Source organism: Pagrus major, chromosome 14, assembly GCF_040436345.1.
Source record: "Pagrus major chromosome 14, Pma_NU_1.0".
In the NCBI taxonomy this organism is placed as follows: domain Eukaryota; kingdom Metazoa; phylum Chordata; class Actinopteri; order Spariformes; family Sparidae; genus Pagrus; species Pagrus major.
The window spans coordinates 7,540,001-7,556,361 of NC_133228.1; the positions used below are offsets into that span (position 1 = coordinate 7,540,001).

At 43.8% G+C, this 16,361-nt stretch overlaps 1 protein-coding gene across 2 annotated transcripts in view; it reads right to left on the reverse strand.

The window, feature by feature from the left end:
* Positions 1–16,361, reverse strand: part of arid2 (AT-rich interactive domain 2) — a 35,475-nt gene that overhangs the window by 4,249 nt on the left and 14,865 nt on the right. Inside the window, exons 5-15 of one of the 2 annotated variants that reach the window (XM_073480468.1) lie at positions 12,958–13,176; positions 12,615–12,682; positions 11,764–11,842; positions 10,958–11,208; positions 8,958–9,054; positions 8,660–8,869; positions 8,098–8,262; positions 5,938–6,016; positions 5,699–5,833; positions 5,010–5,224; positions 1,609–4,031 (exon numbers count right to left, since the gene is read on the reverse strand). In XM_073480468.1, the coding sequence (XP_073336569.1) occupies positions 1,609–4,031; positions 5,010–5,224; positions 5,699–5,833; positions 5,938–6,016; positions 8,098–8,262; positions 8,660–8,869; positions 8,958–9,054; positions 10,958–11,208; positions 11,764–11,842; positions 12,615–12,682; positions 12,958–13,176 (3,941 nt within the window). The remainder of the gene's footprint in view (positions 1–1,608; positions 4,032–5,009; positions 5,225–5,698; positions 5,834–5,937; positions 6,017–8,097; positions 8,263–8,659; positions 8,870–8,957; positions 9,055–10,957; positions 11,209–11,763; positions 11,843–12,614; positions 12,683–12,957; positions 13,177–16,361) is intronic. The other variant, XM_073480469.1, reaches the window with a different exon arrangement.

A 16,361-nucleotide genomic window follows, 5' to 3' on the forward strand; every position in this document is an offset into this window, starting at 1 on the left:
CCTCCTTTTGGATGGTGATACAGTCGGGTGTAATTCAGCAGAGCAAAATCAGACATCTCAAAACATTAGCACTACAGGTAAGAGGGGAAAATATGTGCTTTTGTTTAAGACTTTAAACATTTGAGTGAACACCTGAACATTTCGAGGAGCAGTACAACCCAAAACTGAACCTGCATTAAAACCTTCATTAAGTTCTTGTTTGTCCAAAGTGCTTACAAAATAAAACTTACTTGCACAGTCTATACAAGAGGAATGATGTGGATTTCTGCTATTTCTTATGAAATCCTCATGAGAAAGGTCTTGTTGGCTGAGATGTAACCCCGACCTGTCTAGTGGCAGAAGTTGTTCTCTCAGCTGCTTTGCTATAGGAGGTGGGTATCAGTGAGAGCCACATGGTCTTAACTGGCCTCACCTTCTTAACCTCCAAACATTCACTCATCAGACCTGAACCCAGCCACCGAACACAAGTGAATATTTGTCCGTTTTGAATAAAAATAGGTTTTTGCTCATAAAATCACACATACTTTCAGGCATATTATTGATTTTAAAACTTATTTTACAGTGGAGGTCAATGCAGGCAGGGGGAGAGAATCACAGAAAGGCTTTTCAATGCTTTACATTCAACAGCCTCCTACACACACAGACAGCAATTTGAATACCAAACAAGTCCATTTTCTTAAGTGCGCAACATTTACGAATCAAAGTTATTGTCAGATTTTAGTCTGCAGCCTGACTTTAAAACAATGTTCATCTAGTACATAATGTGTTACTTTGATTCAGTTACATAACTGTGTATTTCAGAATAAATACTGAACCATATTAAAAAAAACCCTATGAAGTTTCTCATCACAAGTGGCTTTGTAGTGCAATGTTTTGATGAGCTGCCTGTGTTCTACCAGCAGGTACTTGATTAATGCACAGCAAGCCACAAATGGTGTGATGTGGCCAATACCTTTCAAGTGTAATGTTTTACCCAGGACTCTCATTTCAGTGTCTCTCATGGCATCTCACAGACATGAAGTGAAAAATTGGATCAGGATCGTCACACTGACAACAAAAAAGGACCTCTTTCTGTATTCTTTGCTCGATGCTAAGATGCCAGTGGCCCTTTTGTTGCTGTACTCTTGAAAGTCTCTCTTTTGGCGGTTTAGCTTCATTCTATTCAACAGCTGTAGGCATCAGCAGAGCATTAAGACAGATAGAGGCACTGACTGGTGAAAGACCAGAGCCATTTCTGCTCTTTCTAGGTAAAGAAATCTTAAGTCATACTACCATGTATCAAGTTAAATAAAAGGAATGGTTTGCAGTAGGAAATGCCCTCAAACCTGCTAGACTTAAAAGGGAACATACAATATGTTCCAGTGAATGTAAACAAATGTTTGCTTACAATGAAAATGTCACAGGATAGCACTTAACCAAAAAGATAGGTGTTGAATTAGACAAACACACTCGCCATAGAGACCTTAGTAATGCAAATACTCACAAAACGTGTCTCGCATTACAGACAAGCAAGACACATTTTGTGACAGACCTGACATTAAGTCACACAACCGCAAGACACTGTGGATAAATGTGGCTTACTGTTAGACTAACCCTACAATGACTCACCGTAGAGCCAGCTGCCTGTGTGGGTGAGCAGTTCCTCTGCTGAGTGGCGTTCTCTATTGCTACTTTGGCTACTGTGCTTGGGTCTGTTCCTGCTGGTACCGCCACCATGGTGGCACTGCTGCCGGCGTTGTTGGGGTCGCTGATGGTTATGATCCGCACTCCCACTTTATTGGGGATCCCCGAGGGCGCTGCCGCTGTACTGCGGTCCTCGTTCTCAGCCGGTCTCTTGAGACCTCGAGCCTCAGAGGCCACTCCGTTTGCAGGAGGGGCAGCAGGACTCTGGGAGGTAAGAGTAACAGTGGAGGGGAGAGTAGAGTTGGGGAGCAGTTGCTGTCTAAGCACAGGCACAGCGTGGCCCAGCCCCAAAGGTCCATTGGTTAATTCCGAGGGAGGCTTGTTGCCTACTGCCTGGGGTCCATTGGCCAGGCGCTCAGCCTGCTGGGCTTTGGCAGTGTCCTGCTGGGGGGGAGGAGGACTGGGGAGAGGGGGATCTGGCCCGTGACTTTTCTCAGAGGGGTCCACCTCCCCATTCCCCAAGTACTGTTTGGAAGCAATGTGATTTGGAATGTTTTTGTTAAAGTTGCCACCACTGTCACCCCGATCAAAGTCACACACGCCATTGACTAGAGTCTTTTTGGGGTCGGGGTTGCCCTCCAGTGGGGTGTTCAGGCCGGGGGAGAGGGCCTGCTTCCCATTAGCAGGGTGACTCTCCGTAGCCGGGCCATTGAGTGCCCCCTGGCTGTTCCCTGAGTGGTATGGAGGTAGATTAGACTCCATGCACTTCCGACCATTTAGCAGCTTGGCACCTGCCGCAACATCGCCGTTACTGGTTTTGCCATTGGAGGAGTCTCCTTCTGCCAAAGAGGAGTTCTCCATCACTTCTATCTTTCTCTCATGTATGTGCAGCCCCGTGGCATCCTTGGCCTCCTCCTCCTTTTGACAAATGATCTTGTCTCCTCTGAGGGGAGCTGGCAGTGGTGATGATGGTGGTGGTGGAGCTGCTGGGGCATGATGGGGAACTGTTCCAGTAGAGAATGGAGGAGGGGGAACTCCAGGAGCCACAGCACCCTGGCTGACAGCGGCCACAGCAGCAGTAGAGGTGGTGAAACCAGTGTTAGGGACCACGGTGAATGTGACTTGTCCCGCTGCCGCGGGGCCCTGGATGATGGTAGCTGCCCCAGAGCTACTTGTGGATATTAGCTGGCCTGGCAAGAGTTGGACCGTCTGGAGGGCTGGGGCTCCTGCAGCAGGAAGCTGACCAGGAACCAGCTGGACATTGAGCTGCTGGGGCTGTGGAGAGGGATTCTGGGTGCTGTAACTTGTCTGGTAGATGACCTGTGGACTAGGGGCTATCGTGCTGTTGGGAAGGGGCACCTGTGGAGCGGGTAGGATTAGCTTTCCTCCCGGAGTAGAAGGCCCTCGCTTTGGAAGCAGTAGCTGTTTGATCAAGCTGGACTCAGTGGAGGTAGGCTGAGAGGGAGGAGTTGGGGAAATTATTTGGAGCGGTGGCTGCTGTTGATGTTGCTGCTGTTGATGCCGTTTCATGGACAGTGCGTGGCTGACAGTTTGACTGGACTGGGCATTGGAGTGAGAAGCTGGAGGTGGGCAGGGGCTGGAAGCAGCTCCAGGCTGCCCTGCTATCTGGATAGTCTGGGCACCGGGAATGGCGGAGGGGTTGGCAAGAACGATCTGGTGTATGGCAGGGGTGTAGGCTGGGCTCTGCTGAGGGTTGGGACTGACTATGACGACACTCTGCGGCTGCTGCTGAGGCTGCTGGTTAGGAGTGGCTATTGTGGCTGCTGGTCCACCTGACTGGTTTGGCGCTGGTTTGGGGGCGATATTCTGAAATGTGACACGGGACCCCTGGGAATTGGGCACACTCATGACACTCAACGCCTGACCACCCCCCGACTGGATGGAAGAAGAGGGTGTGGATGCCACAGCAACAGACTGAGCCTCTGCCTGGGGAGCTCCACCCTGAGGCCCACACAGTGGAGGGGTTTGGGGCAGGGGTGGGTGCTGCGTGATCGGAGGGCACACACCTTGTACCCTGGCTGTGAGGATGTGGCCCTGTGGTACCGGCTGAAAAAGCGTGACAGGCGTCCCTGTGGGGAGCATCGGGGAGTGTTGCTGTTGAGGTGGAGCGGCGGGGTTCTGGGGGCTGTGGTTCTGGGTGGCAGGCCCTGACGTCGGAATCTGGACCACCGGACCAGGTCGAACCTGCTGCACTGCTGCCAGAGGATTTGGTGGTAACTGCAGAGGCACCTGCGGGATCGCTGGGTGACGGGAAACAGTCAGGTGGCTTGCATGGGGAGGTTCCTGTGCGGTCAAGGCCATGGATGGGGCGGCACCAGCAGTGTTGAGGCTGAGGCCCGTGGCCCGAACAAACTGAGGTCCAACACTGAGATGCCCGGGAGGTAAGCCTGGTCACACAAACACAAACAGAACTGTTTAGGTCCAAGATGCAACTTAAGCCTTAGTGTTCTCAGTTTATGAAGAATCTTGTAAAACATTAAAGCAGATTTGGGCTGCCACCTGTATCTGGCAATTTATTTTTGTTAATGTGAAGGAATGTCCAGCATTTGTCAATGGGACTGTGACAACAACAGAATGAGTCAAAACCAGGATTCTCTACATGGATGCAGTCTTACAGTAAAAACCCTGCTCAGTACCTGCCAACATGATCGCTTAAGGAGCCAAAAAAACCTCAGAATCTGACATATTTTTAAAACCAGGAATAGGCTGGATAGTCACTACTGCGCCGGGGACTCTTAATGACAAGAAAATTGGCAAATTCTATTTCATTCCCAGCATCCCCTTAATCAACCCTGAATGGGCCATACATGATGAGCTGGGTGATTTTGTTGCTCCATTTAAAAAAAAAAAAAAAAGCTATAATGACCATGATGTTGACATGATTCTAATGAGCTTTTATAATCACGTTCAATGTTTTTAAGTACCAATTTCATTATTATTTCAGAACACAATTAAAACACCACTGGCAATCGTCATCTGTGTTCAGTTTCATGAGCAGCCTTCCTTTCAGTTTCAATTTCCCTAATAAGCTCCCACTACTAACTTCCTTTCCAGCACACATTTTCTCAGTATGTTTGCCTTTGTAATTAGTTCAGCCATCTTGGTCTCAGTGGTACTCACTCTGATCTTTCTGCAAGACTGCCAGCATCCTTCTACATAATACCACTGGAGTGCTTATTCTTTTAATCCATAACTCTTTAGTTTCTGACATTCGGACCTTGTCCTGGCCCACTAAATGCCTCTTGTCAAAAGCAACCGAGGGGGAAACAAAATTCACAATTTTGTGTAGCATTTTCAACTTTCTAGCTATCACAGAGACAAAGTGAATGAAAGAAAGTAAACTTGATTTATTATGACAGTTTTACCTGGAGGTGGGGCCTGAGGGTCTCCAGGAGCTTCGTGTCGGGCTGCTGGAGGTGCAGGAGCTGCTGCCGGGTTCTGCTGCTGCTGAGGCTGCTGGTAGTACAGCTGGATGGGCAGAGGGATCGACCTTCGCCTTAGCCCAACCAGGAGAATCTGGACCTGACTGGAGGCCTTGGTCTCGTCTTGCCGCCGCATCGTGTGGTTGGGAAACACAGTCCTGTGGTGGCAGGAGGAGACGGAAAGAAAATTGCAAAAGTTCAAATACTGAAAGTTAAGTTTAATTAGCACATTTACTGAGCATGCTCAACATTTTAGTACATTTTCTTCAACAAATTGAGCTGTTCAATCTATCTATTTAAGGCAGGGGCTACGTTAATGTCGTACAGCCTCATTAAACTGCTTCTATTCAAGCTATTTATTACTTCTGGTTTCATAATCCACACATTTCAATATGTTCTAAAGAAACTCTACCAGCAACAAATGTTCCATGCCATAAGAGGCAACTAAGAAATTTTAGAGAACCTTTTCTTAAACAATTGCTCAAAACAGCTAAGCTTTGTTGAAGCTTTTCTACAGAGGCAAGACAGTAACTGCTGTGTACCAAACAATCTTGGTCAGGGCACAGACATTAATCACTACTCTGTGCTGGTGGAACATAAAAGCAACAGATAGGGGAGGAAACAGGACTGACCGCAGACATTTGAGGAAGCCAGTGGAGTTCAAGATGTTGCTTCGTCCCATTTTACTGCATGTGGCCAGGTACTCGGAGTACATCTCTGATCGAGACACAGTGCCCTCGGGGTTTGTCTCAAAGTGTGCATTAAGCCTGTTGGAGAAACAAACCATAGTCAGAGAGGTTGCCATGCAAGTAGAAAAGATGCTGACATCAACTACAGACATAAGAACAAGGAAAAGGTGAAATAATCTTACCATTGCAGTGTAAATTTTTCCCCATCTAGTTCAACAATACCAGGTGGAGGTTGAGTGGACTGAACTGGGACCCTTGTTACTGAAAAGACAAAAATAAACAGGATAGAGAAAATGTTAATGCTTCTCTGTAATTATTAATTATTGTTGTTATTGTTAATAATGATAATAATAATAATAATAATAATAATAATAATAATAATAATAATAATACTTATTATTTTTATTATTGTTACTGTTATTGAGAAAATGTTAATGCCTCTTTGTAATTGACAGAAAATGCTGAACTGCAAAGCAAAAGAACATGGTGAATTTATCCATATTCAATAAACTTCATTTGTAATAATCCCCGGGCTGTCCACTAGATGTCAGCATACTAATAACTTTGCAGCCCAGTGGAGCACAACGACGGCACAGGAATGACACTTCCAAGGTTAGGTGTGCTAAATTCCCGCCAGGGGTCACCTGTTAATTCACACACTGACTGTGACAGGTTTGGAGAGCTGCCTCTACATCTGCATTTCACTCCTTTGTTTCCTTTTCCCACGCTGATATAAGCAGGCAGCAAAAAACAAAGGTAACTTTAAAAACTCAAATCACATTTATTAGTCACATGTTGTCATGGACAATCAGAGGAAAATTAGATCCCTCCAGTTGCATCAATCTGTGCATTAAAATGAGTTTTAAGAGTTTGAATAGAATGGGAATATTAATAAATGTATGTGCACAATTGGAGAGGGCGGGGTACTTAATCATTCTTTTGTATGTTATACCAAATTATCCACTGTTTATGTTCCTGGTTGGTTTCACTTCCGTACCAGGCAGTGATGGTCCCTGTTAGGATGCTCTCGATGGTGCAGAAGTAGACATTCCTCAGTAGTTAAAGGAATACCCAGAATTCCTTCAAGCTTCTGGACTGAAACAGTCTCTTCATTGCCTTTATCACCAAAGCTTAATATGCAGCACCAGCAAGTGATGTGGACACCAAGGTACTTTCCACCCTCTCCAAACAACAATCCATTGATAAAAAGGGGGGGCGAAGTTCCTCACTCACTTCTACCAAACATCTGCCATTAGCTCCTTAGTCTTGCTGACACTTAGGAGTAGGCTGTTGTCCTGACACTAGCGGGTCAGGTCCTCTTGTTACTCCAGGCGCGCTTTTTTCACTGTGATCAGGCTTAATGATGGTGTTGGAGTAAAAAGTGGCTACACAGTCGTGTATGCATCCGGAATACAGTAAGGGGCTCAAAACGCATCCCTGGGGTGCTCCTTGCACCTGAGGTCTGCTGTCAGGAAGTCAAGTATCTAAATCCAGAGGAACTTATTCCAAGTGAAATAGAATAACGCAATGACTACACAGCTGGTACTTCAGCCAGAACTGGGAACAAAGCAAACTGCGTTGGTGAACAACTTGTAGTGAAGGAGTGTAGTGCTTTAGTGGCTCAGCAACAGGTAAGTAAGCAGCTTTAAGTGAATTAGTCTGTGTTATATTTTTTACTGTCAGAACGGTAGCTTTGGGAACATGCAGTGGCGGTCTGTCTTAGAGTCAAACACAGACCTTGTTTGGCCATTTGTTGTAGTTTGTTGAATTGATTTCAATTGACTGACCCCAAGCAACCTTTCATTTGATCTTGTGTTGGGTTAATCATGATGAAGCTGCTCTGTAGTGTTTTTGGTTCTCATCTTTAAAACCTCATGTAACTCAAACATAGTTATTGGCAGAGGGATTCCTCCATTACCTTCACCCAGCATGTCATGATTCACAAATAGCCACAGCAACCCTACATGGATCTGCTGTTGTGTGTCATTGTCTTGTGGTCATTTATATTATTCACATGGCCTCCCTAATTTTATTTGCATACCTAAAGCTCAGGATCAAAGTAGACGCATGAAATTCCCATATTAATGCTAGAATATGCTTTTGGTGGTTAAAATACCGAGCAGCACCTACACACTTCAACTAGTCTGCTCTTCTTCTGACCATTGCACACTTCAAATCAAAGCAAAACAATGCCATTTTTCTCTCCTAGTAATGTAACTTTTGTCAAGGCAGACAGCATTTGTTCCTATTTTCTAATCCAGAGTCACAGCTTTCACCCTACTCCCCAGCAGTGTCAGAGACTACACAGGACAAACAGACTGAGGCCATGTCGAGACACTCACCAGGTGCCGGTGCTCCCTGCACGGCTGCAGGTACCTGCTCTACCAGCTGCGGTCGAACCTCGGCTGCCTGGTCGGCATTGGCCTGATGCTCGATCAGCCGCACCGCTGTAAGGGCGTCCGGTCCAAACGTGTGAAGGTCAACCGACACTAACCGAACTAACAGGTCTGACCAGAGAGAATGAGAAAGAAGAAAACACAAAGGATCAGAAAAGAGGAGCCTCATCGAAACAAGCCGTTACATTTTAGCCGGTTAGCAGATCAAAGAGATGTTTCATTCCTTCAGTGAGAACACAATTCAAACCAGACCCTTCAAGATTTCAAGGGTAGGAGGAAAGATACATTTGAGCCAGTTATTCATGAATGGAAAGACTAGCGTGATAAAACTTGGCAGGCAGACACGTTACCAAAACTCTACTAAGCCCTTGTGACATTAGATTTTAAGCTCTGGATTCACTTACTAAGTAGAAGGAACTGGAATGAACCAAAAATGTATTCAAGCCAAGTAAATTGCCATGCTATAACAATAATTTTTCAAAAAAGCCATACGACAGAGGATTCATACCTATGCTGTGGTCGACACAGGCGATCTTGCTGCAGGGAATCTCTCCGAGCTGGGCCAGCAGGTACAGAACTTCCAAAGAGGCCATGAGGAGCATGAGGTCAGGCAGGGTGAGGAGCATCGTTACCTCCCTGTAAGATTCCTGGTCCACATACTCGCAGATCAGCACACCGTTGTCCTCTGCTTTGCTGAGGTTGCCCAGGATCTCCATGGCTTAATTACACACAGATATACAAACACATTTAATTTGAGGTGCTCAATAAGGCATACCGACACCAAGGAGTCACTGTAGAAAACTCACCTCTCATTTTGAGAAACCTGTCCCTGGACATCAAGCATTTGGTGATGGTGTGAAAGATCAGATGAGTCGTCCGAAAGTCGACCGGATCCAGCTGGAGCTACAAACAAAAACACAGCTCGTTACTGGATTTTAAAAGCAACAAGTTGGCCAAAAGCCATGACACAGTGATTCCATCATGACATTAATGACTTGTGTTTGTGGTCTCATCACATAAGCAACAAAATTAGATGGTGTAGTGGTATCTATATTATTCACATTAAAAGATAATACAAAGTGTCCTAAACCCAACCATCCAATTAAAGACATCAAAGGCTTAACTGATTCTATCGGGGACCCTATGCATACAGTTTCTAAAAATAGATATGGGCTCATCTAAATGCGTCTCATACCAATAAATGTGATATTAAAATTAAGGCGAGCCCATGTAATGTATTCACTGTGACTTAATAGCCAGCCAGTATTTCATCAAAATTCTCAACATCTCCATTTCTTAATCTAAGACTTTTCCTCCAGCGTTGGACTGGAAGGTCTGGGTTTAATGTATGTCTGTCACTGCTACAAAATGTGATAGTTCAGCCTGGCAAAATTAGTATGTAAAAATTATGCTGAAAAACAGACTGCTTCGCACATATTGTCCTCATTTCTTAGGAAATCGTAGCTACAGCTGAATGTGTTTATAAACACACCACTGGTCCCTAATGAACATAGCAGATATGTCTGTTTCTGAGCTCATTATCAGTTCATCTGGTTTGGGAAGATAATGTAAGATTGTTAGGGTAACTAGCTTTATAATGATAACAGTGGTTGATTCAGCACAGATTTCAGACGGATGTAGACGGGAGCATGCTTCTCATTTCCAACCGACAACTGCAGATTTTGCCAGCTGAAATTACTCTGGAAGATTATGTCAGCTCCAACCCCAAACTAATGGACTGTTAGTTAAAGGTGCACTATGTAGTTTTTGGGAAGGCATTTTAATCAGGAGAGAAAGGCCGCTAAATAAACTAAATAAACAACAATGATAAACAACCAAAACGACCTGACCTTAAAAAGGACAACACAATTCCATGCTATTTTACTTTGAAGCTAGAAAGGTGGCAGGGTCCGCCAAATATAAGCAAACAGTGTTCTGGGGACCCTTTTTTTCTCTGAGAACAGCTCGTTTATTCAGTTATGGAAAAATAAATATTTCTGAGTGGGTATTGTTGCCTCATTAACATTGTAAATACTAAAATTTTGAGTTTGAATTTGTTCTCCAAAATGACACGGTGTTTGGAAATCCAAAGCTTGACAGACCTGCTGTGCCTTACTATTGCTAAGCTCAGGGTTTGTAGTCAAGTTCAGGCCCTTTTAAAGCATTTTCCAGCAACTTATGCCACTACTTATACAGTCAAAATGTAATTAAATCTGATGTTATTGTGCTTTATAATATGTTTTGTGACGGATTCTAAAAAGGCGTGACAAACTATAGGAAAACACAAACAAGTTTCATGTTCCAAAATGTCAAGCAGTTTCAAGCCCTTATTACAAAATAGATGAATTTTTCAATCCTTGAAACACTGAACATTAAATTCAAAGGATTTCCAAGAATTTGCAGCAACAGTACAAACCCTGTCTGCTGTGAGTGGACACACACTGTACAGGGGAGGGCTTTGGAGAATTAAATAAATTAAATCAGCTCAGAGCACTGCGTGTACTACAGTTTACCAGTTTTTTTTTTCTTGGCCCTCCTCAGGCTCCGATTCAGACTGTTTTGGATTAGAAATGATGGCTACAGAAAAGACAGTTTACTGTGTCACAGTAACCTACATTTAGAAACAGATCTTCCTCATCAGGCACTTCCCTCTTACTACATTACTGAACTGACTCAAATCCATAAAATCAGTTTTTCTAAAAAAGGTGGGTTTTTTCTATATTTGGCAAAATATTTTGGCATTGAACAACAGTTTTGACTCTGCCAAACCCAGAAAGAGAGGTCCAAATAGTAACGCCTGACCAACCTCGGCAGCCACGTTGCCCAACGTGTCAAGTCCAAGCTGTCGGAGTGAGATGAGGTTACAGTGGGCACAGAGCAAAAGGAAGCGCAGGCACGTTCGGTTGGCCGCCAGCAGCTTGACGTTGGCCTCCTCGAAGGAGAGGTTTCGCAGGATAACGGCAATCTGCAGCACCCGCTGGGCCTCCATGTCACTGATACCCGAGTTCCGTGGCGGGTGGAAGAGGCTCTGCCAGCGCTCCTCACACGACGTACCATCTGCAAAGAGAACAGAGCAGGGACCATTCAGAGCTCCATGCTAGATGAAGGTGAAAGCACATATTGTTCAACTTTATATAACGTGACAAAAATTCTAAAATACAGTGCATCACTCTGCATTGTCATTTAAAGAGTTTCCTAAAACTGTACCATGATTTGTTCCTCTTGTTTGTCAGTTTCATCTTATTACAAGAGCAGGTGTAGCATTTCTCCACTGGTGTATCTCATTTATTTAAACTTGTGGTACCACTGTTTTATTCAATGTGATCTTTGCTTTCATTCATTATTTAAAATCCTTTGCAAAGGGAATGTGAAATAGTCGGTGTATGCTAGGGAGGGACTTCTACTTCCAAGGAGAAAAGGGGCTTAAAAACACAACAAAACACGTCCCACTTCTCTCTCACTGGTATTACACAAGAAAAACTGAAAAGGAAGTCACAGTAAACAAAGTCTGCACACTCGAGCATGTCGCTGCATTTTAGGTGTCAATAAATGTACCGTGGGAGCATGCAGGAGTGTAGCTTTTTATTGCTTTCTGTGGCTTTTCACACCAACCTTGTTTACCTTGTGCTGGGCCACTCTTGTCCCAGATCAGCTCCCTGACTTCAGTGTCCTCCACCACCTCTTTCCAGAACTGCAGAAGGACAACAGCTGTTAGCAGTGCTTTTATAATGGTACTAATGATTCAAGTGTAGCTAAATTTAGCAATAGTAAGTTAACGTGCAGATAAGATCGATGCAAAACTATTTTTTTCATCCTAATCAAGACCCGGTGCCTACAATCACCCACAATGCAGCTTGATCACAACATTTTGGTCAGAGATTTGGGTGTTGTTATTCTAGAATCAGCCTCAGAGATAAGGAGCAGGCTGCAGAGGCCTGGTAAGCTCAATAAACATGCTTTGATGTGTACAATAAGTAGAGTTCCCCTTTAATCTGGCACTTGCGCCACTATATAGTTAACAAATTTGGGAGTTCTCTCTTGCCCCATGTCATGAAGACAATCTGAGTTGGAGAGCAGCCCTCCCCTGATAACACATCAAAGCCTTTTGAATTTTATACAAATTGTCCTTGACAAAGATACTGGTCTCCTATTGGCTGACTGTGACCTCTGACCTCTCTAAAGGACTTATAACCAAGATGCTGCACACATGAATAAGAGTATATTAAATAATACATTATTTTTGAGTCGTGACTGAACTTTCATGCATGTCTCTTAAATTGAGTGAGATCAAAGTGAATTGCCCTCCATTCGGTTTTTCCGACACCTCAGAGAAAACTTATCTCTGAGGGTCCTCTGTGGGGAGGAACGCAGTGTCTTATATCTCTTTATAATGGACAAATCAAGAGACATCTTGCAGATGACGTAGCAGGTCACATACAAAAAATACGTTTTTTAAACTTTACCCTGATGAAGTCCCGCGAGGTTTTCTCCTTCCAGTCCGCCCCGAATACCCCGGAGAAGCTGCCTAGCGCTACAAAAGGTAAAGAGGGAAGGTTAGAGCAGAGCATTTAGAGTAGTTCAGTTCAGTATTATGTGTCTCTATTCCCTTGTTCTTGCAAGTCCACCTTGATAAATTATATTAAGGTGGTGCTACTAACAGAGAACCTTTGATCCTAGAACAAAAAGGTGAAAAAGGAGAAAACTGAAAGCAGTTTAAATAATTTGTAGATATTATACACTAACTGAATGCAGAGTTATGTACATTATCATACAAAGAGCCCAATCTGAGTGAGGCTGGGTACGTACAGTCATCGAAGACGCCGGCGTGGGCCAGCAGCAACGTGACCAGTTTGGGGTCCTTGTCCAGCTGCATGGCGTGCTTGCTCTCGTTGGAAAGCAGAGTGCAAACATTAACAGCAAAGTCCACTTCGTTAGGTAGGCCCGAGAGGAGAGACAGCACCAGTTTGTTGTAGTCGCACGGCGGAACAAAATCCGTAGATAGTCCATAGCTTTGGCGGAGATAGTCTGGAAAAGAAAAGATATCTCAGTGTTACTATAAACATAATACAATCTGCTGTTTAAATGTCAGAGAGGTGAAGGAAACGTCTTTAGCTTGTTCTTTGCTGCCGGCTCTGTGTAATGGCAAACACCCACTTCAACATTTGCTGGACGAGTTCCAGCAGCAGAGTAACCACATAAAAGGTTGCCAGAACATTGCTGAATACCATTTTTTACTTGAAAAATGACAAAAATCTCCATATTTCTCGACTTCCTCAACTGTCAACTGTCTGTAAATGGGGAAAATACATATTTCATTGTTGTATTTAAAGCCAGGGAATGAAGCTTTACTGCCAACCAAAGTAAACAAACACAAAAAGCATTAATGTACTCACTCAGTGTAATGTTATGTAATGATGTGACATAAAACCACTGCCAGGACATTTGACCTCAAGCAGTTTGTCTCTGGAGGAAATTAAATGACGAAATGAACCAGGACAAGACGAACTAGAATGGCACTCAGTAGAGCGCATACCAACAGTCGGCTTTCATTCATTCATTCAAGCCAAATCCAATATCAAATAAAACATATTTAAATCTGCTAGATCTGGATTTTTCTTCAGATCCACATCAAATTGTACTTAGTCATAGATGCCAGCCATCTAAATATGGCTGTTTTCCATGCATTATTCCCTGAGAAATTAACAAAAATATTAAAAAAAACACCCATGTTAAAGAAAGTAAAAAAAAAAAAAAAAGGTTCTGGATCCGTCCCTTTATCCAGACCACCAAAAGTTAATGGAGTCTATTCTGGGCCAAGACCCATCCTCCATCCATGTTTGGTGGAAATCTGTTAACTCATTTTTGTGCAATCCTGCTGACAACCCAACAAACCAACCAACCAACAGACACATTGTAAGAGTCTGAATTTTGAAAGTCATCATTGCAAGATGTGAATATCACAGTGGACACTTGACAGCTGCAGAGTAAAAGGAAACCCTTTGGTTGCCCTCGTGGTGCCGTTTCCTCTGCACACCTCCATCCTGTTTAACTCAGATTTATTTTTCCTTAACTAAACCAAATGGGGCATTAAGCTGTTCAGTAAAAGCTGTCTTTAGTTCAAATTAGTTTGATGAGCCGTGTCTTGTCTGACTGAGAAACATGAATGTTCTCTAACTTTTAATTGTGTTTGTCTCTGACTCAGTCGACCTCCATGATGGGCTTTTTATAATTAAAAGACTACTAATCCTGAATACTGGAGAAGCCTTCGTGTGGGGAAACCATCATGACTGACCCTAAATGACAGATGATCCCTTCTGTGAAAGTGTGTCAACAGAAGACCCAAGTTTCCTCCCATCCTATGCTTTCATTTTCTGCCATCTCTCATTGTCTGTGCATTTTTCCATACAGTGGATATTTCAATTTGGTGCAGTATTCTTTGTAGACTGCTGCCCCTGGAAACCAATCATAAAGCAGACAGGAGTCCTGCTGAGTGAATTTGATTTCCATGCTGAAAAGGTTTGTGCAGGCAAATGTAATTCAGTCAAGTTGCTATTACAGGAGCAACAGCTCCATTCAGAAGCGGTCTGTCTCTGCTCGTCCTCCAACACCTGCAGCGACCCAGCACTGTACAGAAGTGCAGTGGACTGATGTGTGACATCCAATTTGACAGACAAGGCTTTATGAGCGGAGTGAATTAAAAGCTTCTGCAGGCCTACGAGCAAAACATGTTGAGACAACGGGGCAGACCAAAGCTCAGTGAGAGATTTCCAGACCAACTGTCAAATGATTAACCATCACTGAGCCTGCCAAGCCAACATAGCACGGTTTCAGCTTGGCTGTCCCACTACATTACAGTTACATTTAAATTCAGAGCCTGGGGCACAGACGGCGTTCACATATGAAAGGTCTGTAGCTAGAGCAATTAAATCGGTTAGGCAGATACATCAGATGACATTAGCTTAATGCAGATACATCAATATCATTATATATATGTAGTACAGAAGTAGGTTTCAGGTCATTTAGAATCGGTTTTCTACTGGTCTTTTTTGACATATTATAGACAGCCTTAGGTTGTGCTCAATCCCTTTGCTGCTTGCTGCAACAACGTAATGAAAACAGTGATGTGATTCAAAACAGTAGAGTAAGCAGGCTGTAAAACACAAACAATGAGCTTTAAGATGCAGTAAAGCTTCATAGGAGTGCACAGAGCTGCAGAGTCCGGTGAGAACTGTGGGTTTATCACTATGAGCGACCTTTCTCACATACAATTGTCATTTGAGCTTTTGTTAATACAAAAACAGTGCATTTAGCAGCTTTAAAAAGGAATGGTTTCAGCCCTGTAAACAAGCTACTATAAACAAGCTCTCCAATAGAGTAAGGAACTGCAGAGTTCACTGTTTGGGGAAAAACCTCTGTGGTCTTTAATGTGTGACTCATCAGGGTAGTGAATGAGAAAAACTTACAAACCACAGACGAAGTTCACGACTGGTTGTGTGTCTTTTCCTAACCCGGTCATGTTTTGGAGTCAATTAGCTCAGCAGGCAGACGGCTGACTGTTAGAGAAAAGAGACTGCGACTAAAAGGCTGCAGGCTCTAATCTAAACTGAGGTGGAGGGAAAATCAACAAGTGCTTCCCTTCCGTTCCCTTCATCAATAACTGCTGTCGGGATAGTCAATTACCTCCAAGAGCTGCTCAGCAGCCAACACTACAACACTGTGAGGATAATGGACAGCTCACATTCACAGAGTATGGAGGGTTGGACAACACAGACAAGAGGCTGGCCTTGGCGAGTTGTACCAAATCATTTAGTATAAAATATGATGTGGTTACTCAGAGGCTGTTCTTTCATCATGAAAGCAGCAGCATGCTTGGGTTTAAAAGATTATTAGTCAATGTTTAGGTGTGTGTGTGTGGGCAAGAAAAAAAAAAGGCACCAACAATTACTGCAGATGCACGCTTCATAGCCTTGGTTCAAACACAGCAGTGCTTAGCAAGGTGAAAACAGAATTAAATGAGTCACTGGGTAATGAAAGTGATGAATGTGAAGCACAATGAGCAGAGTCATGAAGTGGTCAAACGGCAGAAAGCTAAGAAATGATGGTGATCCTCAGCTAGGTTTGTAAAAGTAAAACACAAAACAAATAGACCTTTCTGTTTCAAAGCTTTTTTTCAGTACTTGCCTTCATTGTGTGAAAAGCAGAATTAATCA